Below are 25,851 nucleotides of genomic sequence, written 5' to 3' on the forward strand. Positions count from 1 at the left end.
TGCTGTCTCCAAACATCTCGTGCGTTATCAGTCCTGTGTGCTGCTCAGTAACATTCATGTTTAGTATTGACTGTTGCTGATGCTGAGGTTGGCTGTTGCCATGGTTTCCCTGCTGTCTTCTCTCTCTCTCTTGCCCTCTTTCTTTCTGTTTCCCATCGCCCGGTCCTGTAATAACTCCAAATAAAATCAAAATTAATAATAATAATAATAATAATAATAATAATAATAATAATAATAATAATAATAAAGACTGGATAAATATGACAATCAAGTGGACCAGTATAGCAGGAGCAGTAAAAGAAATCTGTTGGGCATTTTTCTTATCCTTCAGACAGGACAGGAAAAAAAGATTGGGGGTCAGAAACATTTAAATCTTTATTGATGAGGTTCCTTTTATTAAACTTACATTCATGCTTCCTGTAAAATCACAAATAAAAGGCTGTAAAATCCTCTGAAATGACCCAGATTGTGGAAAAACTAGCAGATATTTGTCCCATAAAGAGTCTGGAGCACAGGAGCCAACAGAGGGAGGAGAAAGTGGGCTGAAGCCGTAGGTGGCTAAAGGCAGACCCTCCAACTCCGGCCCAATGGCGTGGGATAGTGGAAGAAATTTTTGGAATGGAAAGGCTTACCTTTGTCCTTAGACTCGAGCTCGAGAAATTTAAGAAGCTCTGGGAAAAATGGGTTGTGTACTCCCCTTTGCACTGAATAAATGAATATTACCATGATGTAAGTAGATGCTATTACTGGAACTGTGAATGTCTCCCATGCTGACCTTAAGTTTTGTATTCCCATACTGTAAAATGATAAATAAAAAGTTATAAAAAAAAAATTAAAAAAAAGTGGGCTGAAGCCAGACAGAGTGGATGCTGACGGCGGTTCCAGCGACGGTCCGTCAGAGGAGGTCCATGCCTCGGCCCTCCTCCTTCCGGCTCAGTTCCACTTTGTTGCAGCGATTCCTTCTCTCCTTGGTTTTGTACCGAGTTCTCAGCAGCAGCCGATCATCCAGCCGCAGGTCTTCCTGTGCCCGGGCCAAGCTGCGAGCCTCTGTCTCCTCGTCGTAGTCCAGCTGGAACAGCCTGAGGTTGGTGTGGTCGTTCAGAGCCCGCCTCTCTGCCTGCTCGCTCTCTGAGAACTCGGAGCCCTGGCGGGGCCGGGGCCGGAGCCGGAGCCGGCGGATGGCTGACAGCATGTCGCGGTACTGCTGCACACTGGCCTGATCTGGCTTCAGGACACGCTTCAGTCTGCTCCCTGTCCTCCTCATGTGGACCAGCTGGTGGACCAGCGTCCCCTGATAGAACCTGGAGATCATAAAGAGAAGATGGAGAATGTTCGCTCTGCTGGATCATTTGTCCAAACCAGCCTTTAACTAAGCTCTGCTCTCTTTCTCCTTCCAGACAAACATGTTGGTTTAAGCAGGCGAGTCCAGAGCGCTCTGAGCTCATGTGAGAACCTCCTGAAACTCTACAACACAGTCCCCGCTCTTTGCTGCCACTTTTTCATCAAACTGTGAGGGAGGGGCTCCATCCATCCATGGATCAGGAGCCAATTGAGGCTTTTCCATGCAAACACACAGCTGTGTGAGTCTGCCTGCATATGCACATTTATACTGTGAAACAGCTGCGAGTCACTGATCTTGCAGAGCGATTGTACAGAACTGTACTGATTAAAGCCTCCGCAAACACAAACGTCACATAGAAGAAGTCATGTAACGGTTTCTACAGCACGCCATAATAAAAACACGCCTATGCACGTTTGGCACACTGATCTGCCCCATGCCTACAAACGACCTCGTGAACAAGCGCTTTGAGAGAACGCCTCACCGTGCGACGTCTGGTTCAGGCAGAGGGAGGCCCAGCAGCTGGTTCAGGTGCATGCTGTCCTTCATGCACACCTGCCACTGGCTGAAGGAGTGAGCCACGCCCACATCAGGCTTCTGATGACAGCAAGCCTGGACAACTGCAAAGCACACACACACACACACACACACAGAGGGACTTATTTAGAAACATTTTTAAACCAACAAGATTTCTGCAGCACCGAAAGAAGAAAAACCTTCAACTAAACATAATAATAAAAACTAAGATCAGAAGAATCAAAGTTTTAAAAGCTGATTTTATCTTCAGAATCGTAGATTTGAACCTTTCTTTGTCGTGTAATGTAAAACAGACTAACACGGTTGTTATTTCTGGACTGAACTGAGCCTGGAGATTATTTCACAGGTAATAATATCCATGATACAGTCCACACACACGTCTCTGCTGCTAATAAACCTTTAGCCTTAATCCAGTTTAAACAGGTGAGCACTGTCCAGAGAATGTCCGAGAACAGAACAGTATCAGGCTGTAAACATGTTTATTTCTGCTGTAGTTTTAACATGGGACTCTATGGGGACTGACTCACTGCTGCCTCTGCTGGACACCAGAGGAACTGCAGGCTTTGGTAACGTCTCCTCTGGTTGTGTTTCCTACCTGCGCTGAGTCGCGATGTGTCTTTGAGGTTCATTCCCAGCAGCAACGACTTCAGCAGCTTCAGGTCCGGACGAGGCCGAGCTCTGTTCCACCAGTAACAGGTCACAGCCACTAGGAGGCGCAGCTGAGGCGGCAGCTCGTTCAGAAGTTCCTCTTTCACCCCGAGAGCCTCGAGTAAGACCTCCAGACGTTCAGAGAGCTGCGCCTGGGGCCACGAGACAGCCGGACGAAGAGTCGAAACGACATTGTGACAGACATTAAAGTTAGCTTGCTGCACTGAGGATTAAAAACACAAACCGCAGTTCATTTCCACTAAAACTGTCACCTCATGCAGTGAGTTCAGCTGGAGCCGCTGAGCCACTCGACTGAAGGTTGGTTTGATTCGGATGAATTTCAGCTGGAGGTCCTCCCTGTCTCTCTCCTCCACCTTATATGACGTCTCTTTGCCCAGCAGCAGCCCATACATCACCTGGCGGAGAGGTCTGGAGGTCAAGTTAGCACTGGGCAGGTCTTTGTGGTCCACGGGGGTGCCGAGGCTCAGCCTGTGCAGCAGCAGTACGTCCAGGGTGTCCCCGGGTAGCCGGGCCTGCATCACACACAGCTGCATCCAAGCTGGGATGCGACCAATGAGCTCCTGGAGACCAGGACACGAAGGTTTTACCAGACATTTACCTCAAGTAACATTTACATTTACAAACCCTCTGAGGTGTAAATGTCCCAACTCCCTAACCCTTTGTTCAGGAGAGTAAAACTGTCATTTTGGTGGGAAAAAAGACATTTTGATGTTTTTTAAGTGTTTTTTTTTCTAGTGTAATTGCCAGTAGCTAGGAGAATCCTCCAGTCCACCCATGTTCTGCAGCACATCCACATCCAGCTCACAGGCACAGCAGGCAGGACACATCCTAACCAGACGTCCTTTAGATGTAAAGGACCAGCAGCTCTATTTTCCTCCTGAGTGCCTGAACTGCTCATCCTGTCTCTGAGCCTGGACACCCTTCAGAGGAACATCCTTTCTGCTGCTCGTATCTGAAATCTTCGTAGCAATTGGTGAAAGTAGCTGTCTGTAAATTTACAGCTCTGGTTATAAAGCATCAAGATCAGAGCAGATGCTGGTAGAACAAAAACCATTCTGATATTTATGGCGTTTGAGTTTAGGATATGTCAGAAAACATATGTACTGATCGTCACGAACTAATCTGAAGGCTCGTTTGCCCGATCCCTACAGAAGCTTGCCTTAGTTCCATCAGTAACACTAACTTCTTGGACCTGACGATGGTCAGATGGACATTTAGACTGTTTCCAGTCTTGAACTTGTAGCCATGGTCCTGAGTTCTGCTCCCATTTCCAGACTCTTCCACCTGCATCTGCAGCACTGAACCCTTCCAGCACGTTATACTTAAAGACCGTCTGAGGACCTCTGTCTCTGAGAAGAAGAAATCACCCAAAGTCCTTTTTTCTAGACTTTGGGTCCGGGGAGAAAAGCCGTCCACAACTTGAACCATCCCTGAGTTCACATGTGATCTAGGTCCTCAACATATAAACCTAAAAACTTCTTAAAACAGTGTTTGACTTCAAAGGGTCAAAGACTCAGATGGTACAGAGTCTTGTTCTTCATCAGGGAACAGCCACAGACATCAGGAAAGATGGACACAGTTTCCAGGTCTGAAAAGTGAGGCCAGTGAGGAGCTCCGTCATGTCTGCATTCTTGTCAGTAGCCAGCAGGTGGCGATAGCTGTAGGGGGAAGCGGCTTCCTGGCTTTACCTCTGTAAACACTTTCTAGATGAGTTTATGTGATCAGTAACTCGTTTTAGGTTTTTACTAAATTAAACATTATTGCACTGTGTAAATGCATTCTTGAGGCTTCAAAGCAAGACTTCAAAAACCAATGACTGCTGTCACAGCTTTGCCTCTATGAGAAAACAGAACTGACCTTCTGCACTCCAGGTTGGAAGACATTTGGTCTCCACAGTGGAACGACAGACCTCAATAAAGGACATTTTTCCTTGAATGAGAATCATTACCTCATCTAGGAACGGAGGAACAACCCCACGGACGAAGAACTCCACCAGCGAGCTGCGAGGTAGTTTGTATTCCTCCATCCCCACAGACAAACTCTGCAGCATCTTCTCCTTGTTCTGGCTCTTTCCTCCCATCAGCTCCACTGCTGCCTTCAAGGTGTCCTCTGGCTGCTCAAAGTCCTTCATCCAGCACAGCAGGCCCTCCAGGCGGCTCTGAGGCCTACTGGCGTCTGGGGCAAACCAACTCCAGATAAACTTCGGCAGCTTCACGTAGTCGTTCCCAGCCAGGGCAGCGAAGGTGGGCAGGAGCTGGGGCTGGATTTCGAAGTAGATGCAGAAGCTGGAGGTATAGTACCTCTTACAAGGGATGTAGCTCTTTGAGCCATTCCCCTTTACATCCTGCCACTGGAAGTAAGAGATGGGCAACAATCCTGCTGAGAGGTTGAAGATGTAGAAGTCGCTGTCGTTGGAAAGCACTGGGCACTGCCACTTATCAGCTAGGGCGGCTATCTCCCGGTCGGCCTCGCCAAAGCACTGGGCGACCGGGACCTTCAGCCGGGTCAGCGTCTGTCTGAACACCCACTTGGTCATAATTGGCCGGATGTCTTCCTTACCCCCGTCCTTTGCTGCTCGATGGGCTCTTTCGATCCGCTGCTCTGCCCTTTTTGTCACAGTTTCGAGCTTCTTGTTGGTGTGGTCCGAGCCTCCGTCCAGCACCATGTAAGGATCGACCTCGCAGGTTCTGAGGGCTGTGATGAACCTCTCAATCAGGCTTTCATAGGCAGCATACTCCCCGCCGTGATTCTGGTCCAGACCTGAAGAATCAGCCAAAACAAACACAACAAAGAGACTCCAAGAGTCAGTTTTGCACGTGGCGACAAACCATGCTGAACTGACATCAAGCAGAAACTGTCTGAAACAAATGCTGTCACCATGCTGTGACATCAGGAAGCTCGAGAAGATGTCAGGAAGGTCAAAGAATACTGAGGCGAGTAGTTTTACATATCCAGGACATGCGTAATGTTCAGCACGTCTGAGTGATGAAAGTGTGCATGAACTCAAACCAGTACTTCAGATACTGATCCTGTGATGTTCCCTCAGCACCTTAAAGGCTTCCATACTACACATATTTAAATGTAATGTGGTTTTTATAGATTCTGGTTCTGAACAGTGAAGCTGTAGGGACTTAGGCCTCCAGCAGGGGGCGACTCCTCAGGTTGGGAAAATGATCTCTGAGCTTAGTAATCTCCCCTGATGAGCTCAGTCTGTGGGTTCAGATCTGACTGAATCAAACGTGACTGTCTACAGTCTGAAGGTGTTTGAGTTTAGTGCACCATCAGCTGATTCTGGGTCAGTAACTCACTAAACTCTGAACTCTGTGACTTTGTGGTTGGTTAGGAGCAGTGTTGGTCAAGTTACTTGAAAAAAGTAATCAGTAACTAATTACTGATTACTTCCCCAAAAACGTAGTCAGTAAAGTAATCCTGTTACTTTACTGATTACTTATTTTCAAAAGTAATTAATTACTTAGTTACTTAGTTACTTTTTAAAAACATGATTTACACCCTGAAGAGGTGATAAAGTGATAGATCTTTCAGCCCAATTCTACTTTCTACATAATCCATCATACAAAATGTAATCAAATGGAAAAGTCTCTTTTTAAAACTTGTTTATCAGTTTTAATCTTTTAACTTTATGCATCAAGCAAACATTTAATTATCTGCAACATTCTCTGACTGGAAGAAATTAGTTTAACATTTAAACCTATTTTCTGCACATTCCAGCACATAAAATAAAATATTTGTTGTGTTTACACTCAGTCTTTCAAATAGATGCAAGTAAAACACAGCAGAAAATAAATAAAGTCACAGACTCAGCGGTCCTGTTGCTCTATTTTCACCTGTAAAGCAGGAGTAGGATAGGCGGAGGTTTACCCTGGTGCAGGTGTGCCGCGGTCAGTGGAAGAATCCGCGAGTTTCTCTGTGAGTTTCCCATTACGTCGTAGCTACTCGGTGCTTGTTGGAAGTTTAGGGGTTTTTTCGCTGTAAAAAGAAGTTTTCTTCCCACGCACAGCGGACACTAATGTTTTTGTCACTTTTTATGGAATCAAACTCAAAGTAAGGTCAGTGCTTCCACGCTTTAAACGCTGCACGCTCATACTCTCTCTGCACTCGATATATGATCCATTGTTGATCTGCACACAGCTGTTGTCACGAACGTCGCACTCGCTTACGTCACTGTCGTGAGACATTCTCGCAAAAAACTCACGGTTTTAGTAACGCAGTAACGCAGCGTTCCTACGGGAAAGTAACGGTAATCTAATTACCGTTTTTGCAATAGTAATCCCTTACTTTATTACAGTAACGCATTAGTGTAAAACAGCTGAAAGCCAAACATCCAGATCACACACCAGAGCAACATCTGCAGAGCTCAACAGCAGCGGTCAGGTTTCATAATTCTGCGGTTTAATGACTCAGACACGTTTAAAATCTTATCTGTTTTAACATTCATCACACGTGCGCGCATGGGAAGACGTGCGCACGTGCACTATGTAAGTAAAGTTTATTAAGCGCTTTTCACAGACAGGCAGTCACAAAGTGCTGTACACAAAGATTATAATAAACAGTACACTCAACAGACATTATACACAAGGTAAAAGGTTTAAATGCAAATTAAAAATGTGAAGAATATAAAACACGTAGATCAACAAAAGGCTTGTTTGAACAGAAAAGTTTTTAACTGCTTTTAAAAAGAATCCACAGAATCAACTGGTCCACAGCCGTGGTGCCACAGACTTGGAGGCTCCGCCCCCTGTTGTCTTCAGACGGGTTCGAGGAACAACCGACAGAGTCTGTGCGCGGAGACACGAGCCGCAGAGTGTTTTAGAAGAAGCTTGGATAAATAATCTGCGGCCGTTTAATGCTCTGTATGTTAGAACAAGAATTTTAAAACGAATTCTTGCTTCTATAACACAAACACACGCGCACACACCATAATACACACACACACATTTTTTGCCGGTCACACCTCCGTTTGTCCGGTGGTCGTCCGTTTGTATTAACAGCAGTATTAAGTAATAGTACTAATACTTCTTATCAGCAGAATCAGTGACCTTAATGACGTCAGTAAAGAGGGTGCGCATAAACCTGCAGCTCACAAACTGAACAGACTCCTGGAGTTCAGACCGGAGCTGCTCACCTGACTCAAAGTACAGCCAGTGGTACAGGTTGGATCCATCGATCACCAGCCGGCTCCTGCCGAACTGGACGTCCCGGTAAATCTTCTGGTGGTTGTCTAAGAAGGTGGTCAGACCCTGAACCCCCATCCTGGGTGTGAGTGCGCCGCGGATCTCTAACTGCGCCTCCTCCGCTCTGTGTTTCCTTAAGTTTCATTTCTTCACATCAGCTGATTATAGCTGATAGCAGCGTGCACGCGCTGAGAGGGGCTGGGTGATATTTGGGTGATCCACCAAAGTCAGCCTGCAACAGCGGAAATATCATATGCAGAGATGGGCAGTAACGCGTCAGTGATTAGTTACTGATTACTTTTTTCGTGATTACTCTTTTTGGCCAGAGGGGCCGATGGCGCGATATGGCAGCCTGGCCTCTGTCAGTCTGCCCCAGGGCAGCTGTGGCTGCAGCTGTAGCTGCCTCCACCAGTGTGTGAATGTGAGAGTGAATGAATAGTGGCATTGTAAAGCGCTCTATAAATGCAATCCATTATTATTATTATCATTATTATTATTTTTCAAGTAACTTGACCAACACTGATCATATGTGTTCACGTGCCTGTGTCCCCCCAAATGTGTGGCCATGGAAACAACGTCCTCCTGCCCTTCGACAGAAATATAGAAAAACATTCATTACAGAGATGTACAGTAATGTCAGTGATTACATGAAATAAAGTTACACGGGACCTCGTGTTTATCAGGGCAGGCACGTGCAGAGGGGGGGGGGGGGGGGGCTGGAGGGGCTTGAGCACCCGCCCCTTTCCTGATGGGTGCCCAAGGTGCCCTTTTGTTGAGGCAACTTTTAAGAAAAAAAATTTTTTTTATTTTTTTTTTATGTGTGTGTGCGTGCGGAGTCCTGTCTGTGCCCCTCAACAATAATATTTAACTATTAATCACAGTTTTGCTAAATAAAAGGATCTGGCTTGCATCAGTCACATGACCACATTTAACCAATGATCGCCCTTGACGGCAGAACGCGCTGGTTACGAGCCGGGAACGAGCTCACAAAGAGCACGCGCATTTTTAGCGGTCCGGAGCTGCAGGAGAAACTGAAACTGAAACAAACGAGCGTGCTGTGTGTGCAACAGCGCGACAAACATTACCTGTCCTTTTATTAACTGCACAAGTAGTGCTGGTCACAGCTGCTGGCTACCTGTGTAAGGCTGTCATGGGTCTGTAGCTCTGTCACCGTTTTAGGGAACATGTTTAGTTTTAAAGTATTTAGAAACATATTTAGTTTTAAAGTAAGTTTCCGGGCTTTTCCTGCCTTTCTGGAGGGATTATATTTCACTAAAAAACGATCTAATATGCATGTCCACATAATAATAATTATAATATATTAAAAAACACAAGCTGTATTTTAAAGAACATACATTAAGAAGCAGATTATATTAGATTTATATTTTAAATAAGACAAAATTTGGATTTTACAGCAGTAAAATGATTGTATCTCTACAGTTTAAAGATGTAATAAGCTTTGCCCCTGCACAGAGTGGATAGTGAAACAAATGGAATCATCATAAATACATTATTTCATATTTATTACTCCCCCCTCCTCTTTGCTTTATTATTGTAGCTCTAGTAATAAATAATAATGTAAGGATTCTGGATCAGCACCGTGATGCCCATAGTATATACAGTATTCTGAAGAAGGTCTAAAATGTCACTGTGTGTGCGTGCATGTGTGTGTTTTATTTAGATGGATTTTTAAAAAAAATATTACTCATGATATAACATTGTGCAGACATGGCTGGTAAGGACATGAGGAGGAAACAGTAGGAGCTGTGTGAGGCTACTAAAGGCAGTGCTATAACATTTTTCTGTCATCATTTTATTATAGATTAAGTGCAAGAGTTGTTAGGTGTGGATAATTAGATTATAGTTTATTGCAATAGCAAGTTGTGCCTTGTTCTCAGATGGACAGCAAGTGGAGAGTGATATATGAAATGATGGGAAGGAAGGAAGAAGAGAAGCAAAGAGTGATTCACAGGCAGAGCCTAAGTGCTGTCACCAATCTTTGCATTTTGTTATTATCTCATGACACTTGTTTAATCAGCTACCATCTCTCCTGTGGACTTTTTAATGTCTACAGTCTCAGTTCAACACAGCCCTGCCCTCCCATATTAGATTTTTGATGAATGTGTGTTGTTGTTATTCAGCCTGGTTCAACGTGCCCCTTTTTAACTTTGAGCACCCGCCCCTTTAAACCTCTCTGCACGGCCCTGTATCAGGGTGTTACATGGATTTTAAGAATCGCACGCTACGTGTCAGACACTGTCTCAGCTGTAAGAAGAAAAATGATGTGATGGTTTCTGATGAATCTGGATGAGGTGGCTGCAGATGCTGCAGTGTGCACTGAGCGGTAAGAAGGTGCAACACTGAGCCCAGAGTGCTTGTGTTGTTCCTACATCACCATAACCATGCAAGGGATCAATCGCATTGTTATGATGTCATACCTTTGCAATGTGGGGGGCGGGACCTTTGTTTATATCAAACACTTTTCAGGAACCAATGGGAAGTGTTATCTTTATAACATACCTAATATCAATCTAGGTTTGCTGTCAGGCAAATTTAAGCAAGTCATGTTGGTTTAGTGGTGATGCTAATGCTAAACAAACCTGCAATGTTTGTGTATCTGGACTAAGGTTGTCATGGTGATGATCCCACCACTGAACCCACAGACATGATCACACTGGAGGGTTCCAGTACCTGTGTCTGGCAGCTTAAACGTGTTGGGTTAGGGCCCGAGCCGCTGAGGGAGGGGCAGTCATACCCCGACTGGGTGACAGCAGGCTGCTGTTACTGGGAGGCGGAGGGGGGAGGAAAGAAAGGGCCGGGACCTACAACATCACATGATCAAAAGCATCAGCATCCCAGTTCCTACATCGGGATGCTGCAGGGCGCAGGTGTATCTGGACTGGGAGGAGACCATCCTGTCCTCCTACAGAAAGGTCCCTGACACACCTGCACACCTTCTTCACCGTGGGTTCGGAGTGTGGATGAGACTCCTCTCTCAGACTGTGCCAGCTGCACTAGGCCTTGGCTCGGCTTCATAGACCACTGTGGGAGATGCTGATGGAGGCTGAAGAGAGAATATCATCAGCATAACCTCAGACCTGCTGGTAACCATCACTGAGCTTCACTCTTTTTCACCTTTATTCTGTTCCTCTGATCATGTTACGACAACGACGATGATGATGGTGATGATGGTACTGGTGTGGGTATGTGTGTTTCTACCGCCTCCAAAAACAAACTTGTCCCCGGCAGAGACAGGGAGCTCCGGCCAGTGTTGCCAACTCCTCAGTAAGGAAAATCGCTATTGGCTGTCCTAAAAGTCGCCAAATGACGTCATCGCCTAATTTGCATAATTGGTCATGCTAATGTAATTGTAACCTACGCTGTTGGAGAGAGAAACAACATCGTGGAAGAGACAAAGTGAGTAAAAAACGTCCTAAATGCATTTATAGTTTATTTAGAACTACGAATTAAATTTCTTTTAGCAATTATTGTTTTTTTAATGTCACAATTCCAACCCTGCTCCTTTATGCCACTGCTCCACTTTTGCCTGGACCGGCAAAAGTGACCCGAGATAGGCGCTCTGGTGGAGTTACTGTGTGTGTATTTATAAGTACTTTTAAACCTTGTGATCCCCAAAACAGCATAACAGTAAAAGAACTGACTGCGTTACAGTCAGTGCGGAGCAGCGGCTTCACTCATGCGCGATTCATTTGCCGTTTGGACGCACAGGTGTGAACGTTTCCTGCCCTGGTAGCAGCGGGGGGAGGACTGTCCTCCGCCCGTGAGCGCTTTGGCACGGGTGAGGTGCCCACGGCAGCACCGCTGCTTGGTGAGAGTAAGAGCAACGCTGTTATTGTGTATATATTTATTTATATTTAGATTTCTTCATACATTCTTATATAGTTCTATATTGTGTATTGTGTATTTTGTTGTACAGTTATTTTATTTTCAACTTTAATTTATATATTTATCTTTATCTTATTCTTCCCAGTTAAATTTACCCTTCATTCTAATTTGTGTTGTACAGTTATTTCATTTTTAACCTTAATTTATATTTTATTCCTTCCTAGTTAAATTTACCCTTTTTAATTTTTCATATTTATTTCCTATCTTATTCATAGCCTTTCCTTTTTTGTTTTCTTTAGGTCACGAGCAGTTGTCCAAGCATTTCACTACATATCGTACTGTGTATGACTGTGTACGTGACAAATAAAATTTGAATTTGAATTTTGAATTTGAAACACGCTCTTTCACGTCAAAAAGTCGTCATAAATAAGTCTCCAATAATACCAGAAAAAGTCGCCAGATTTGTCGCTAGTCGCTTTTTAGAAAAAAAGTCGCTAAGGGGCCTGAAGACTCGCTAAATACAGCGACAAGGTCGCTAAGTTGGCAACACTGGCTCCGGGCGGAAGGCTCACTGCGTTTGAACGGAGTCACGTGACTGTCGCACCGGTTGAAACCGACGGAAACCCGCGAGAGGCTCCAGCTGCAGACCTGCGCGAACGAACGGATCAAACATCCAGCATAGAGTCCGGCTCCCCGGCTGCACACCCCCCGGTATGTCCGCTGCTGTCTGCGTGCTGAAGACCCGCTGCTTCCTCCGGCAGCTCCTCCCCGGCCTGCCCGCCGCCATGCACAGAAGCTACAGCCTGGATGTCTCCGCTCCGCTCCTCCGGACGCAGGGCTACGTGGACGGCCGCTGGATCTCCGCTGCCTCGGTGTTCCCCGTCCTAGATCCGGCCACCGGGCAGGAGATAGCCCGGGTGTCGGACTGCGGCCCCGCGGAGGCCAAGCAGGCGGTGGACGCTGCGTACAAAGCGTTTCACTCCTGGAAGCAGTACACGGCCAAGGTAGGCTGCGCTCTCACAGAACTCCACTTTAAAAACCGACTATTTAAAATTAATGTCCCATTTCCGCCCTGAAAATTAAACGAAACACCCCAACGCTGGCATCTTCCCGACTGACAGAAGCCAGACATTTATTCGGATGTCATAAAATTCACCGGATACTACGATATGTGCAGGTTTCACTGTTTAAATTGGACTTTCTGCCCTCCGTAGTCAACTCAAAGCCTGGAACTCTTACGCAAATGATTGACATTGACTGACGGAGTTTATCTCAAAGATGTTATACACACACGTCAGACTTTAATACGGCTAACACAGAAACCACCTGATTTACGGATTTTCACACAAATCCAAAACTTTCTTTCATGGTCTTCTCCGCCCTCCCTACTCCACTAAAAAACTAAATTTACCTTAAATTATAAGTATTGACTGAGTATGGCGTCAAACAGCTTTCGTAACCGTTAAATGTTTGGAAATGTTTATTCGGTTAACTCATAATTCACAGAAATCCGTTTTTAGACTAAACCCAAACTTTAACAAGTGTCTTCCTGCTGCCGCGCCACTCGGAGCGGATGCGCACAAATCAAAGGTGAAGAATGACTCGCAGACAGGAGACAGACACGTGAGCCGAGATGAGCACCGCCCCTTAAACAGTCACAAAACAAAGCTGCAGTAAGGAGACGCGGTTTCCCCGCTGACAGCACAATTACGCCGTATTTGAACGGAGTTTGGTGGACAGCAGGTGTTTAATGCAGGTATCTGCCAGTGTTGGTCAAGTTACTTGAAAAAAGTAATCAGTAAATAATTACTGATTACTTCCTCCAAAAAGTAATCCCGTTACTTTACTGATTACTTATTTTCAGAAGTAATTCATTACTTAGTTAGTTACTTGGGGCGACTGTGGCTCAGGGGGTGGGAAGCACATCTGTAACTGGAAGGTTGCCGGTTTGATCCCCCGGGCTCCCTGTCCTGGTCATTGTGTCCTTGAGCAAGACACTTTACCCTACTGGTGTTGGCCAGAGGGGCCGATGGTGCGATATGGCAGCCTCGCTTCTGTCAGACTGCCCCAGGGCAGCTGTGGCTACAACTGTAGCTGCCTCCACCAGTGTGTGAATGCGAGAGTGAATGAATAGTGGCATTGTAAAGCGCTTTGGGTGCCTTGAAAAGCGCTATATAAATCCAATCCATTATTATTATTATTATTATTACTTAGTTGCTTTTTAAAAACACGATTTACAACCTGAATAGGTGATAAAGCGATAGATCTTTCAGCCCAGTTCTACTTTTTCTGCATAATCCATCATATAAAATGTAATCAGATGGAAAAGTCTCTTTTTAAAACTTGTTTTATTAGTTTTAATCTTTTAACTTTATGCATCAAGCAAACATTTAATTATCTGCAACATTCTCTGACTGGAAGAAATTAGTTTAACATTTAAACCTATTTTCTGCACATTCCAGCACATAAAATAAAATATTTTTTGTGTTTACACTCAGTCTTTCAAATAGATGCAAGTAAAACACAGCAGAAAATAAATAAAGTCACAGACTCAGCGGTCCTGTTGCTCTATTTTCACCTGTAAAGCAGGAGTAGGATAGGCGGAGGGTTACCCTGGTGCAGGTGTGCCGCGGTCAGTGGAAGAATCCGCGAGTTTCTCTGTGAGTTTCCCATTACGTCGTAGCTACTCGGTGCTTGTTGGAAGTTTAGAGGTTTTTTTCGCTGTAAAAAGAAGTTTTCTTCCCACGCACAGCGGACACTAATGTTTTTGTCACTTTTTATGGAATCAAACTCAAAGTAAGGTCAGTACTTCCACGCTTTAAACGCTGCACGCTCATACTCTCTCTGCACTCGATATATGATCCATTGTTGATCTGCACACAGCTGTTGTCACAAATGTCGCACTCGCTTACGTCACTGTCATGAGACATTCTCGCAAAAAATCACGGTTTTAGTAACGCAGTAACGCAGCGTTCCTACGGGAAAGTAACGGTAATCTAATTACCGTTTTTGCAATAGTAATCCCTTACTTTACTCGTTACTTGAAAAAAGTAATCGGATTACAGTAACGTGTTACTGCCCATCTCTGGTTATCTGCTGTGAGGCGTCAGCAGTCAGTGTGTGGATGCCGCTGAGCTAAGTTAAATGTTTAAACGCTCGCAGCCTCAGACACAAAGTCCGGCTTTGTTAGAGGTCAGCAGGGTGACTGAGCTCCACCTCCATACAGTCACCAACACAGGAGGTGACTCGCTGAAGGATGAACCAACGAGCAGGGACGGAAATCTACAGGAGCAAACTCAGGACGGGATGTTTCCTCACTCTGGTCCTTCACTCAAGTTTATATAGATTTTTTGTAAATGAGAGAATTGTTTGTGTATTGTTGATGAAACTAAAGTTCTCTCTCCGAGTCTCCATCAATGTGAAGCATGTTGGCGGGGGACAGGGGCGAACGGTTAAATGTGACGATGAAGGCGTGCAGGTGACCCGTGCTCTGCTCTGATTGGTCGTCCTGCAGGAGAGGAGCGTCCTGCTAAGGAAATGGTTTGAGCTGATGACGCTGCACAAAGATGAGCTCGCCCAGCTGATCACGTTTGAATGTGTGAGTATGACACATGAACTCACCTGTAGGACACCTGAACATGCAGTACATGTCAGCAACGAGTGAGTACTTGTACTGTAGTACTTTTCAAATAAATACTACTTTAAAATGTTTGTTTGACGAAATAAGAAAACCTCAAGAAGTTTTTGTAAAAGTGTTTATTGTAACAAACACTCATCTTTATCCTGCTGCGTGTGTCTCTGCGTCTGCGTGTCTCTGCGTCTGCGTGTCTCTGCGTCTGCGTGCGTGTGTTGCAGGGTAAACCGATGTGCGAGTCTCTCGGGGAGATCTCGTACTCCGCCTCCTTCCTCGAGTGGTTTTCTGAGGAGGCGCGGCGAGTCTACGGTGACATTGTGCCATCTCCAGCCAAAGACAGAAAGCTCCTCCTCCTGAAGCAGCCGGTGGGCGTGGCCTCCATCATCACACCGGTGAGCAGCTCGTTAATGAATTGATATCACGTTATCCAAGCTAGAATCGATTTTAATCGATAATCAAAACCCACCCCTAATGAATCCATCACATGACGTCCCGCAAAGAATTTGCTTTTGGTTGTTTCCAGTGGAACTTCCCCAGCGCCATGATCACCAGGAAGGTCGGCGCCGCGCTGGCTGCCGGCTGCACGGTGGTGGTTAAACCAGCTGAGGACACGCCACTTTCGGCTCTCGCTCTGGCAGAGGTGAGTACGTCAAACATCTGGATAGGGGTCGGCACTTTGTTTCTTCGTGGGACACACATTGTTGAGTCACTTCCTGTGTTTTGGCGTGTTTTTTTCCCCCTCAGCTGGCGGAGCAGGCGGGGATCCCGGCAGGGGTGGTCAATGTGGTTCCATGCTCCAGAGAGTCGACGCCCTCGGTCGGGCAGGTCCTCTGCACAGACCCTCTGGTGGCTAAAATCTCCTTCACTGGATCCACGGCGACCGGGAAGGTCAGAGTGCAGCGCCGCCCGCAGCGCCGCCGCCCGCAGATCCACATAAAAAGCAGAAACTCTTCTTTAAATAAAACTTCGGTTTCAGGTGTTGCTGAAAATGGCCGCTGACACCGTGAAGAAGGTATCCATGGAACTGGGTGGCCACGCCCCCTTCATTGTGTTTGACAGCGCAGACCTTGACAAAGCGGTGGGCGGAGCCATGGCATCCAAGTTCAGGAACTCAGGCCAGGTGAGGGTGTCTCCTGCTGACCTGTTCCACAGGTGAACGCCACCATTGTGCACACTAACGCTTCTTCTTCCTGCAGACGTGCGTGTGCTCGAACCGGTTTCTGGTCCAGAGCGCCGTCTACGACCGCTTCGTGGAAAAGTTGGGGCGATCTATGGATGCCGAGCTGCGTCTGGGTCACGGCTCGGAGCCCAACACCACGCAGGGGCCGCTCATCAACACCCGCGCCGCAGAGAAGGTAAACGCCGTTTCCACTATTAACCCGGATTGTTTCGTCCCCGTGACAGAGCAGAGAAAACCGACTCAGCGTTAGAACATTTATTTCTTTTATTCAATCATCTTCTGAAGAGACGCCTGCACAGCCCAGACGCCAGTTGCAGCATCTCTAACATTAGAATCATAACCTGTGCCTCATATTGGTGTTATTTTGGTACTTTACACGTCACAGTTTCAATACAAACATTGTTATATGGCAAACTTCCTCTTTTCTGTCTGGCTTCCTGTATTTATTAACATGCTGTATAGCTCTACACTTCCTGTTTTCAGCCTGGCTGAGTGCTTAGTTTGTGAGTCTACAAACCTTCATTATTAAAATACATAAAGCAATAAAATAAGGATACTAAGGATATATTAATTACATGACACCACATTACTGCCGACGATAAATGACTGAAGTTTGTTTAAAGACCGCACCAGCACGCCGCTGAACGCCGTCTCTGCCTCCCAGGTGCTACATCAGATTTCGGACGCCGTGTCCCGCGGGGCGAAGGTGGTAAAAGGCGGGAAGCGCCTCGATGGCTCCTTCATGGAGCCGACTCTGCTGGCCGACGTCACCGCCGACATGCTGTGCACAAAGGAGGAAACCTTCGGGCCGCTCGTGCCCGTCATCAGGTGAGTCCAGACAGATGATCGAGACGGGATTTGTTGATCTGCGGGTTTAATCCTGGCTAGACGCAGATTCTTGTTCATCGTGAAGCCGTCTGAGCTCGCCTGTGTCTGATCTGCAGGTTTAACACGGAGGAGGAGGCTCTGGCTATTGCTAACGCGACCAGCGTCGGGCTGGCAGGTGAGTCCACCTGCGTGCATGCAGCCGATTGGTTCCTAGACTGCAGATCGCGGGCTGTTCATTCTAACCTCCTCCTTTGTTCTCAGGTTACTTTTACTCACAGGATGTGAGTCAGATCTGGCGGGTGGCGGAGGCGTTGGAGGTGGGGATGGTCAGCGTCAATGAGGGGCTGCTGTCCACGCCAGAGGCCACGTTTGGTGGGGTGAAGGAATCCGGCATGGGCCGCGAGGGCTCCAAGTACGGCGTCGACGAGTACCTGGAAGTGAAGTACATGTGCTTTGGAGGCCTCAAACCGTGAGGAGGAAGAGGAGGCGGTACAAAAGCTGTGACTCGGTGGAGGTGGTTGGATTCTTTTATTAACACGTGATAACTCCTTCAATAAAGTTTGAATTCATGCAGGATCAAAAACGTCCAACATCGGACTTTGTAAATCACATTTTGAATCAGCTGTCGCTTCTACGCTCACACACTCGGCACCAGCACGAAGCTTAAACTTATCTGAACCCGTCTCAGACTGGTTGAACTGCCCAAACTCACACCAGTAGGAGGCGCTACTCAGTCCGTTTATCTGCCCTGTCTGCTGTGATTGGCTATCAGTGTTAAGGGATTGTAAACTGAAGGGGAGGGGCTAACAAACCGCCACATTGTGATGAAACTTGTTTTTAAAAATTATTTTCTGCTTCACCCGTGGCGCAGCGAGTGTCCATAAAGCTTCCAACTCGCATGAATCCTCCTGAATCGTGAAACTTGATTCATTCCTAAAGAAATTGTGCGTGATGAGCGACGCGCCTTTGGAAACGAAGCCGACAGAGCGACAGCCGGCGCCGCATCGAGCCATGAAAACACGAACGGGTGCAAACCTGTCGACTCGGCTAGTCTACGTGTGAAACGCTCTCGTAGCAGTTTAATACCTGGATGTTTGTCTGTGACTTTAGCTGATGGGGTCAAAGTTCATGTGTGCGTTTTGTATTCTGACCACATTAAAGACGAGTTTGTGTTACTTCTGTGTTGGTGTTTTTATGTCGGAGGTGTCGGCTCACATCCTTCGTCTCTGATTCACACGCTGCTTCTCGTTAGCCAACAAACGTTGATGAAGTTTAACCCGGCGGACGGCGTCTGTGACCCGGGCTCAAACGAACCACGACCGTGTGATCGGACGCCGTCGTCAGCTGACTCTGCCGTGTTTCCTGGTGAGCGCTCTGTTAGCTAACGAGCTCACAGCTGTGAATCGGGCACGTGGCGGTGGTGCGATGCCTGATGTGTCCCGCCCTCTTGCTCTTCCTCTTATGTCCGAGCAGACGCGCGTCCGTCCTCCAGGTCTCGAGTTCCTTGCGTCCTTTGAAATGGGACATGTTAGCATTCTCTTGAAAACTGGGTAATGTGGTCCCTCATACACGTCCCAGAATGCACCATTCTGCGTCTGCGAGAGGTCAGCCGCCCCGTCATCCGAAGGCGTCGCCGTTGCGGGCAGCCATGGTGCTGATGCGGTTCCTGCTGCGGACCGGCCGGTCGCGGCTGAAGATGGTGTCCTGGTCGCTGTCCAGCTCCGACTCGGACATCATGAGGCTGGAGTTGTGCTCCGTGCTGCGGTGTTTGATACCTGCACAGGGGAAAGGTCAGCGGGGGTCATGGTTTAAGTCTCAGTCATTGAATAAAGATGGAGGACGACCTCCCGCCGCTCCGGGGAAACGTCTGCTCTAAAGAACAGCGGGACATTCCCAGGAACGTGGGAACAGTCAGGTGCTTTAAAAGAAGGAAGCGGCTTCGCTTTGGTTCATGAAGACGACTCTGCTCTTACCTGAGGTCCCGAAGGTCGCTGAGCTGAGCTCAGTCACATGACCCAAGGTGGGAGTCCTTTAGGAGAACGCATGGATCACCTGGGAAAGGACAAGAGCGATGAACCACACCCTGGTCACGTGATAGCTGCAGAGTGAATCAGCGACCCCGCAGGACCGCCTCCAAGGTGACGACTAACTGAGCCGCAGTGAAACGACTTCATGAACCAACGAGAACGCCGCCGCAGACCGACCCCGACAGCCTCCGCAGGCGGACTATGGCAATGTGACTCACTGAATTTGGGGCGGAGCTCCACCCTCTCCTGCTCGTCCATGTTGTCCAAGATGGTGTATTTGGTTTTCTTCCTCGCTTTGGTCTGTCGTCTCCTGAAAGCAGCAGAGACCAGTTCACGCACGGAAGCACACCTGGGATCAGTCTATCACCTGCAGCGGCGTCCTCACCTCTTACAGCAGCAGATGAACGTCCAGCCGAGTGACAGGATGAGGACGACGAGCACGAAGCTGGTCAGGATGACGTACAGGACCCTCCACTCTGTCAGAGGAGCACAGCCGACAGGTCAGCGGCTCGTGCGGAGCTTCACCTGAATGTGTGCTGTGTGATGCGTACAGGTACATTTACAGGTGTGTGCACAGGCTTCACTGCTCGTTTGGAGGCCAGTTTGAATAAAGAGCTCTTTCTCCCTCCGTGCACTCGGAGACCAGCTTACCATCAAATCTGGTTCCTGCATTAGTCTCTGCTGCTGTCGGCCTCGTTTACTTTCTTTTATTTGGCTTTTATTGATATCTAATTTTATTCTATAGTTCCAATGTACAGCACTCAGCTGGGGTTGTTTTAAAGGGTTTTATAAATAAAGGTGATGATGGATCAGTGACGACACTAACACGCACAGTTACCAGGCAGAAAAGTCCCGCGGCGCTCATGTTTAACATCAGCATCGCTTTCACAGCGGAACAAAGAAATTCGCTGCAGTTACATTAATAATATGCGCATCTGCTGCAAAGCTGCAGCTGCGCGTGTAAGTCGACAGCCGCAATAAAGAAGTGTCGTGAAAAGTGCGAACATGTGGGCGGGTCTGTCACGCCCCAGTCCCGGGTTGCAGCACCGTGTGCGGCTGTCGCCTTACACGCGCAGCTGCAGCGTTTCGGCTACAACAACAGGACCCAGTTCTTTCTGTCTTAAGCCAGCGAGGCGTGATTGGGGACGCTGCTCACAGGCCCCGCCCCAGCTCTGCAGTCAGAAACGGGCTGACTGCAGCCAGTAAGACAGAAAAGTATGAAACTCACTACATGATGTTTCATCTCCGTTCACAAGTTTCTGGACTTTGAGACTGAACTTTGTTTCACATCCTGTTCAACTTGCTGCTGCAGACGAACGAAGCAGTCGAGGGACAAACGTCACAAGTTTGTGTGAAAGTTGTTTAAACAGAAACGACTGAAGGATTCGTTGTGAACGAGTTTGTAATGTAAATGAAGTTTTCTGTCGTTTCTCGCCGTCACGTGAGGAATGACCGAAGACTACAAATCATACTTTACCGCAGTTGCTCTCTCCATCGCCAAGGTAACGACGAATCAGGTTCTCGGTCCAGAAGGGGTCGCAGGCACACTGCTTGGTGATTGGATCGCACTGACCACGCCCCGAACAGCTGAGCAGACACACTGAGGGAAAAACGAGCGCGTTAAACACAGACAAATGCCCCGCCCCTTTCTGAGATGTCACAGGTGAGCCGTGCCCCGGCTGGACTCACAGACGGTGTCCACCCTCAGGACTCTGAACAACAGGTAGTCGCTTTTCTCGAAGAGCAGCTGGCTGCGCAGCACGCCGACCAATCGGGAGGCAGAGAGGGGCCCCGAGGTGCCGTGCACGGAGAACCGCAACACGGTGCTGCAAGCAGAGAAAACATCACAGGTTATGGCGAGCCGGCACGTGGAGGGGCAAGTCCGCGGTGCGTGCAGGTACCTGATGTGGGAGTGTCCCTGCAGCGCTCGCACGTGGAGGTCGCTGTCAAGGACGTGGATCAGAGCGGCGAGCTGTCGGACCACCGTGTCTCTCTGAGCCACGCTCACCTGAGACACCGACACCAGCATCTCCAGCTCCACCTGCTCGCCGCCACCGGGCTCTGCAGACACGTGGGACAACACATCTATGTCGGCGCATGCCTGCGTAACACAAAACGGGACGAACGGCGAGCTTCCAGCCTCACCTGGTCGCACCTCCACAGTGGCCGTGGCGGAGCCGGAGCGCCCCTGCGCGTTGGTCACCTTCAGCTGGAACAGGTAGGTGCCTTCGACCAGGTTGGCGAGGTAGAGCGAGGGCTGAGTATCCGAGCCGTACAGTACGTCCTGGAACCAGCAAAGGTCAAAGGTCACTCCGTCACACACACACACAGTGTGAGGTCGATGAGCCGCCACTGATTTAAACTGAAGTTTAGTTTCCCCCGGGTCACCTGCGCTCATTAATAAAGTTTGATTTGAAGCGTCACAGCGCCGGTCGGAACTCACCCCGGCAGCAGGACTCTGGCTGTCCCGGGTCCACAGGAAGTGCACCGCGGTCTGATCGGCGTTGGTCACCGAACCTCTGAGAACCAGAGAGTTGTTGGGCAGAGTGAGCGAGTGGCTGCCGCTGGCGTGGGCGACCGGAAGAAAACTACCGGCTGGAGTTTGGAGGAAGCAGACGACCTTAGATTAGCGTGTTTGTGATTTAAACGAGTCTGACAGGAAGAGCTCCGCCTTCCACAAATAACACCGAGTCGCTCACCTTCTGGGACTTTGACGGTCAGCGAGGCGCTGTCTGTCGCCCCCTCCTGGTCAGATACGGTCAGTCTGAAGGTGTAGCGCCCCGCCCGAACCCCCGAGGCTGTGGCGACGGGCTGATCTGCGTCGTCCAGCCTCAGCCCGGGAGGCCCGCTGGAAAACACGAAACCCGACTGAACAAATTTGATCTTTCAGTCACAGGAACATGAAAAAAGGCTCCAGACTTACCTGACCGCCTCCCAGCGGTAGCTGACGATGCCGCTGTCGTCACTGCTGCCGCTGCCGTTGAGCAGCAAGCTGCTCACCGGGAGAGACAGGCTCCTGTCGGGGCCCACGACGGCCACCGGACCGCGGTTTGACCCTCCAACCTGTGACGCTGAAGCTGGAAAAGCGAGAGGAGGTTTAAAGAGTCGGTGTGAAGCCACAGAAAGCATTAAACCCGTCGAGTTTACCTGCTGACTCAGTCGCAGTCGTAGGGTTAAAGCTGGCTGCTGACAAGGTCGGGGTAGTAAGGTCAGAGGTCACAGTCAGGTGGGTGGTGGAAGGTGGAGTTCCGGCTGCAGACTGAAGCATCTTCACAGCGTCTGTGCGAGAAATGAAGGTTAAATTCTTCCTTTCATTTACCTGCTTCCTCACCTGGTCTCTCTGAGGTCACCTGTTTGTCTTTAAACTGAACTTTGACCTTCACACTGTCTCAGGTGAACACCACCCACTTACTAAAATGAGTCACCTCCAACCACCACAAAGTTTCTCCTGGGCAGTAACTACACTCCTACACGTGACAGTCTCTGGTTTAACATGAACCATCTACAGTGACCAGCAGGGGGCGACTCCACTGCCTGACATGAACTCAATAACCTGTTTTTCCTTAAAAAAGACTAAATAAAAATATTTAAAAAGATCAAATGTTGATCTAAACAAACATTTTTTTAGTCATAAACTCACCTGACGTGGTAGGTTCAGGAGCAGCTGGAGTGGCGGCTGGAGTGGCGGGTTTCACTGTGGTCGCCTCTACGGGGTTTCCAAGAGACACCAGCAGGGGTGGAGCTGCATGTGGAGGACAAGTTACTGCTCCACTGGTCAGAGGGACAGGACCTGTGAGGCTCTTCAGACACGTTTGCTAAAGTTTATCTTTAAAACAATAAACTGGAGTGAACCTGCGACCTGACGGAGGTGTGCTGACCTGACCTGACCTGACCTGACGGAGGTGCTTACCTGGGTTTGCTGTGGGGCTGCTGGAGGTGTGGGCTGGCTCTGAGCTGGCCTCGGGTGTCAGGGGTGGAGAGGTGGAGCTGCTCTGCGTCTGTAGGGAGAACAATGACAGGCTGCAGACTGGTCTCCATGGAGACAGTTATCATATGAGCTCACGCTCTGAACTCACTGATTCCTGTGGCGCCACCTCCGTCGGTCTCTTGGCCCCACCCTCCTCTCCCTGGCGCACGCCCGGGGCCGCGCTGCTCTCTGTCGGCCTCCTCTCTGGACCATCCTCAGCCTCTGATTGATTGAAGCTGCCCCCCCCTTTCAAAGGTGGCTGATTGGTCTCCTGTTCTGGGCTGGCTCCACCCCTCTCCTCCTGGCTGTCCTCTGAGTACTCGACATCCAGCATCCCGGGGTCTGGGAAGCCTCGATGTGGCATGTCGAACAGGGAGAGATCTTTCAGGGCCTCCAAGTCGCCGGGCACCTCAGACGAGCGTGAGAGGGGCCTCCAGCGCCCGCCGTAGGGCTCCCCCCTCACCAAGGACTGAAGCACCAGTGTCTGCGGGGACGGGCGTCGCAGGAAGGCGAGGAACGAGTCGGCGCCAGGCGTCTGCCGGGGCTGGCAGTTCTCCCTCTGCTGGCAGCTCAGCACGTAGCAGCGGCCCTCGAACAGCCACGCCAAGTCGTAGCCGGGCAGGTCGCAGCACGCCGCCACGCACTGCGGCAGGGACGACACGCTGGGCACCCGCAGAATACCGCTGCTCTCGACCACGGGAGACACCACGGCCTCGGAGAAGGTCGCCCCCTGCCAGCACTGAGATGCCACTGCAGCTGCAAGAGAAACGGGTTTAATAAGATGCATGCGGAGAGAGACAGCTTTACATTTTTCCTGATGAACTGCGGGCGTCCGCTCGCTGCAGAGACACCCGCAGCCTGCAGACGTCTGAGCTTTATACTGCAAAGGGCAGTAGGACATTCATGTAGTTGTAAAAAGCATGATAAGATATTAAGTAATCCAAAGTATTCAGAATACGTTACTGTCATTGAGTAACGTAACGGAATACGTTACAGAATACATTTTGGGGCATGTAATCTGTAATCTGTAGTGGAATACATGTTAAAAGTAACCTTCCCAACACTGGTTAAACAGTCCTGGGTATGACACGTTTTAATCCATGCTGACATTTTTGACACGTCCACATTTCTGAATGGTTTTACCTTCCACCGCGTGGATCAGTAGCAGAAGCATGTTTTCCCACATGGTTGGTCCGTCAGCCTGAAACGATCGATCACAGAAGGTTAAAAAATCATCGCTGCTCCTCACACACCTGACAGCAGCGACGTGGTCCTCCCTGCACGGTTTCAGCACCGTCACGGTGGACAGCGCCACCTGGAGCCCCGCCCAGCAGCACGAAGCAGCCACGCTGTCACTGAAAACAAAGCTTCGGCCCCGCGAGGCCAAAAAACCCAATTTGATATTAAAAAAAATCTCCCCATGAAGCAAACACGTGCTTGTTTATCAGTAGCTAAAAGCGCAAAAATCCATTCCAGGCATCGCTCTGGCTGTTCCACGCTCCTCAGGGTACCATTCAGAAAATGACTAGTTTATATTTCATTATTTATAAGTAAATATTCACAAAAGATTAAGCTTCATTCATAAAAATTGAAGGGCCCAAATTAGTCATCCTTTAATTCGGCAAAGGTTTAGGCCAGTAAACCCGAAACCTTGCGCTAAAAAAATCAAACTCCGTGAGGCCGTTTGAGGGAAACCTGATAAACAGGACGAGGCAGGGAAAAAGCACCACCACTTATAAACGAGCCGAATCGCAGCACGTAGTGAAAGAAAACTGAATTTACGTTAGTCATCTGATTTTTTTGTTCTGCTGAATAAAAATCTTTAATTTTGCAGATTTTTAAATGTAGTTCTGCATGATGAAGGCTAACAGCGCAGATTACGATGAGAATCCAACACCTGCCGTCGCAGGTCGCTGTTTTTAACATTTACAGCTCCAAGACAAAAGCAGACGTCTCAGTGTTCGCACGTTTCACCGATTACACCGTCCTCGCGCCGTTTGCAGGTTTTTATTATGGAACCCGCAAACGGCGCGCGGGTTATTAACCTGGATGTAACGCACCTGACTCCTGCGGCGCTCCGGGCCTCCCAGCAGGCCTCTCGGCTCCTCAGTGCTCCTCCCGGCCGGATCCCGTCAGCCCCGTGGGCCTCATACTGGACTCAGCGCTGGGGGTTCAACCACAAAGATTTACCTGCTCACACTGCGATGCTGAGAAAGCACGAGCGCCGTACGTCCGAGAAAATCACACGCATACACATCCGGTCATACCTTTCAAAATAAAGCCTACAAATCCTAGTGTTTGAAATGAAACCGTTATATCAGCACCATGTCAGGGGAAATGAACAGGGAGCGAGCATACACTGGACGTTTTTTTGTGGATATCTGGATATCATGTAACGCAATTTTAACACATTTATCTTTGTTTGAAAAGTTTTGTCCTTTACTGGAAATTTCAAAACCCAACTATGCTTTTATTTTGTCGGGAATACTGTGCGAGTTCCGTTGCGGATTAAATGAACTGCATTAATTTGCCCCTTGCCCTCCATTGTGTGCCTTTATTTTCTCTCCTGTGTGTTATTTATTCCTGCACAGTTGGCTTGGAGCAAAATGACAATAAAAATAAAATAAATTAT

At 48.4% G+C, this 25,851-nt stretch overlaps 3 protein-coding genes across 4 annotated transcripts; 1 reads left to right on the plus strand and 2 right to left on the minus strand.

Moving 5' to 3' along the window:
* Nucleotides 1-424: 424 nt before the first annotated feature.
* On the minus strand, nt 425-7,882 carry aste1a (asteroid structure-specific endonuclease 1a). Of its 2 annotated transcripts, XM_085421946.1 has the most exons (6): nt 7,689-7,882; nt 4,494-5,305; nt 2,797-3,105; nt 2,472-2,676; nt 1,824-1,959; nt 425-1,301 (listed from the first exon to the last, which is right to left on the minus strand). In XM_085421946.1, the coding sequence occupies exons 1-6, from the start codon at nt 7,813-7,815 to the stop codon at nt 896-898; spliced, it is 1,995 nt and encodes a 664-aa protein (XP_085278072.1). In that variant the 5' UTR covers nt 7,816-7,882; the 3' UTR covers nt 425-895. The 2 variants fall into 2 exon arrangements, with proteins under 2 accessions (XP_085278072.1, XP_085278071.1); XM_085421945.1 differs by lacking the exon at nt 7,689-7,882 and having other exon boundaries at nt 4,494-5,435.
* A 4,286-nt stretch (nt 7,883-12,168) lies between these two features.
* Nucleotides 12,169-18,400, plus strand: aldh5a1 (aldehyde dehydrogenase 5 family, member A1 (succinate-semialdehyde dehydrogenase)). The gene is made up of 10 exons (XM_085424042.1): nt 12,169-12,587; nt 15,098-15,181; nt 15,439-15,609; nt 15,741-15,857; nt 15,962-16,105; nt 16,194-16,337; nt 16,414-16,572; nt 17,062-17,225; nt 17,342-17,400; nt 17,487-18,400. Exons 1-10 carry the CDS (start codon nt 12,297-12,299, stop codon nt 17,696-17,698), a joined length of 1,545 nt encoding a protein of 514 aa, XP_085280168.1. The 5' UTR covers nt 12,169-12,296; the 3' UTR covers nt 17,699-18,400.
* Nucleotides 18,392-25,471, minus strand: kiaa0319 (KIAA0319 ortholog). Its single transcript, XM_085424041.1, has 16 exons — nt 25,280-25,471; nt 24,363-24,420; nt 23,329-23,975; nt 23,163-23,250; nt 22,893-22,994; nt 22,400-22,531; nt 22,176-22,329; nt 21,952-22,100; nt 21,696-21,847; nt 21,398-21,536; nt 21,154-21,313; nt 20,942-21,078; nt 20,730-20,852; nt 19,638-19,728; nt 19,471-19,562; nt 18,392-19,000 (listed from the first exon to the last, which is right to left on the minus strand). The coding sequence occupies exons 2-16, from the start codon at nt 24,403-24,405 to the stop codon at nt 18,843-18,845; spliced, it is 2,367 nt and encodes a 788-aa protein (XP_085280167.1). The 5' UTR covers nt 24,406-24,420; nt 25,280-25,471; the 3' UTR covers nt 18,392-18,842.
* Between the last annotated feature and the right edge of the window lie 380 nt (nt 25,472-25,851).

The sequence above is a fragment of the Rhamphochromis longiceps genome, linkage group LG11 (assembly GCF_057381845.1).
Source record: "Rhamphochromis longiceps isolate RC_006_pf linkage group LG11, R_longiceps_female_GT1.1, whole genome shotgun sequence".
NCBI classification, from domain to species: Eukaryota; Metazoa; Chordata; class Actinopteri; order Cichliformes; family Cichlidae; genus Rhamphochromis; species Rhamphochromis longiceps.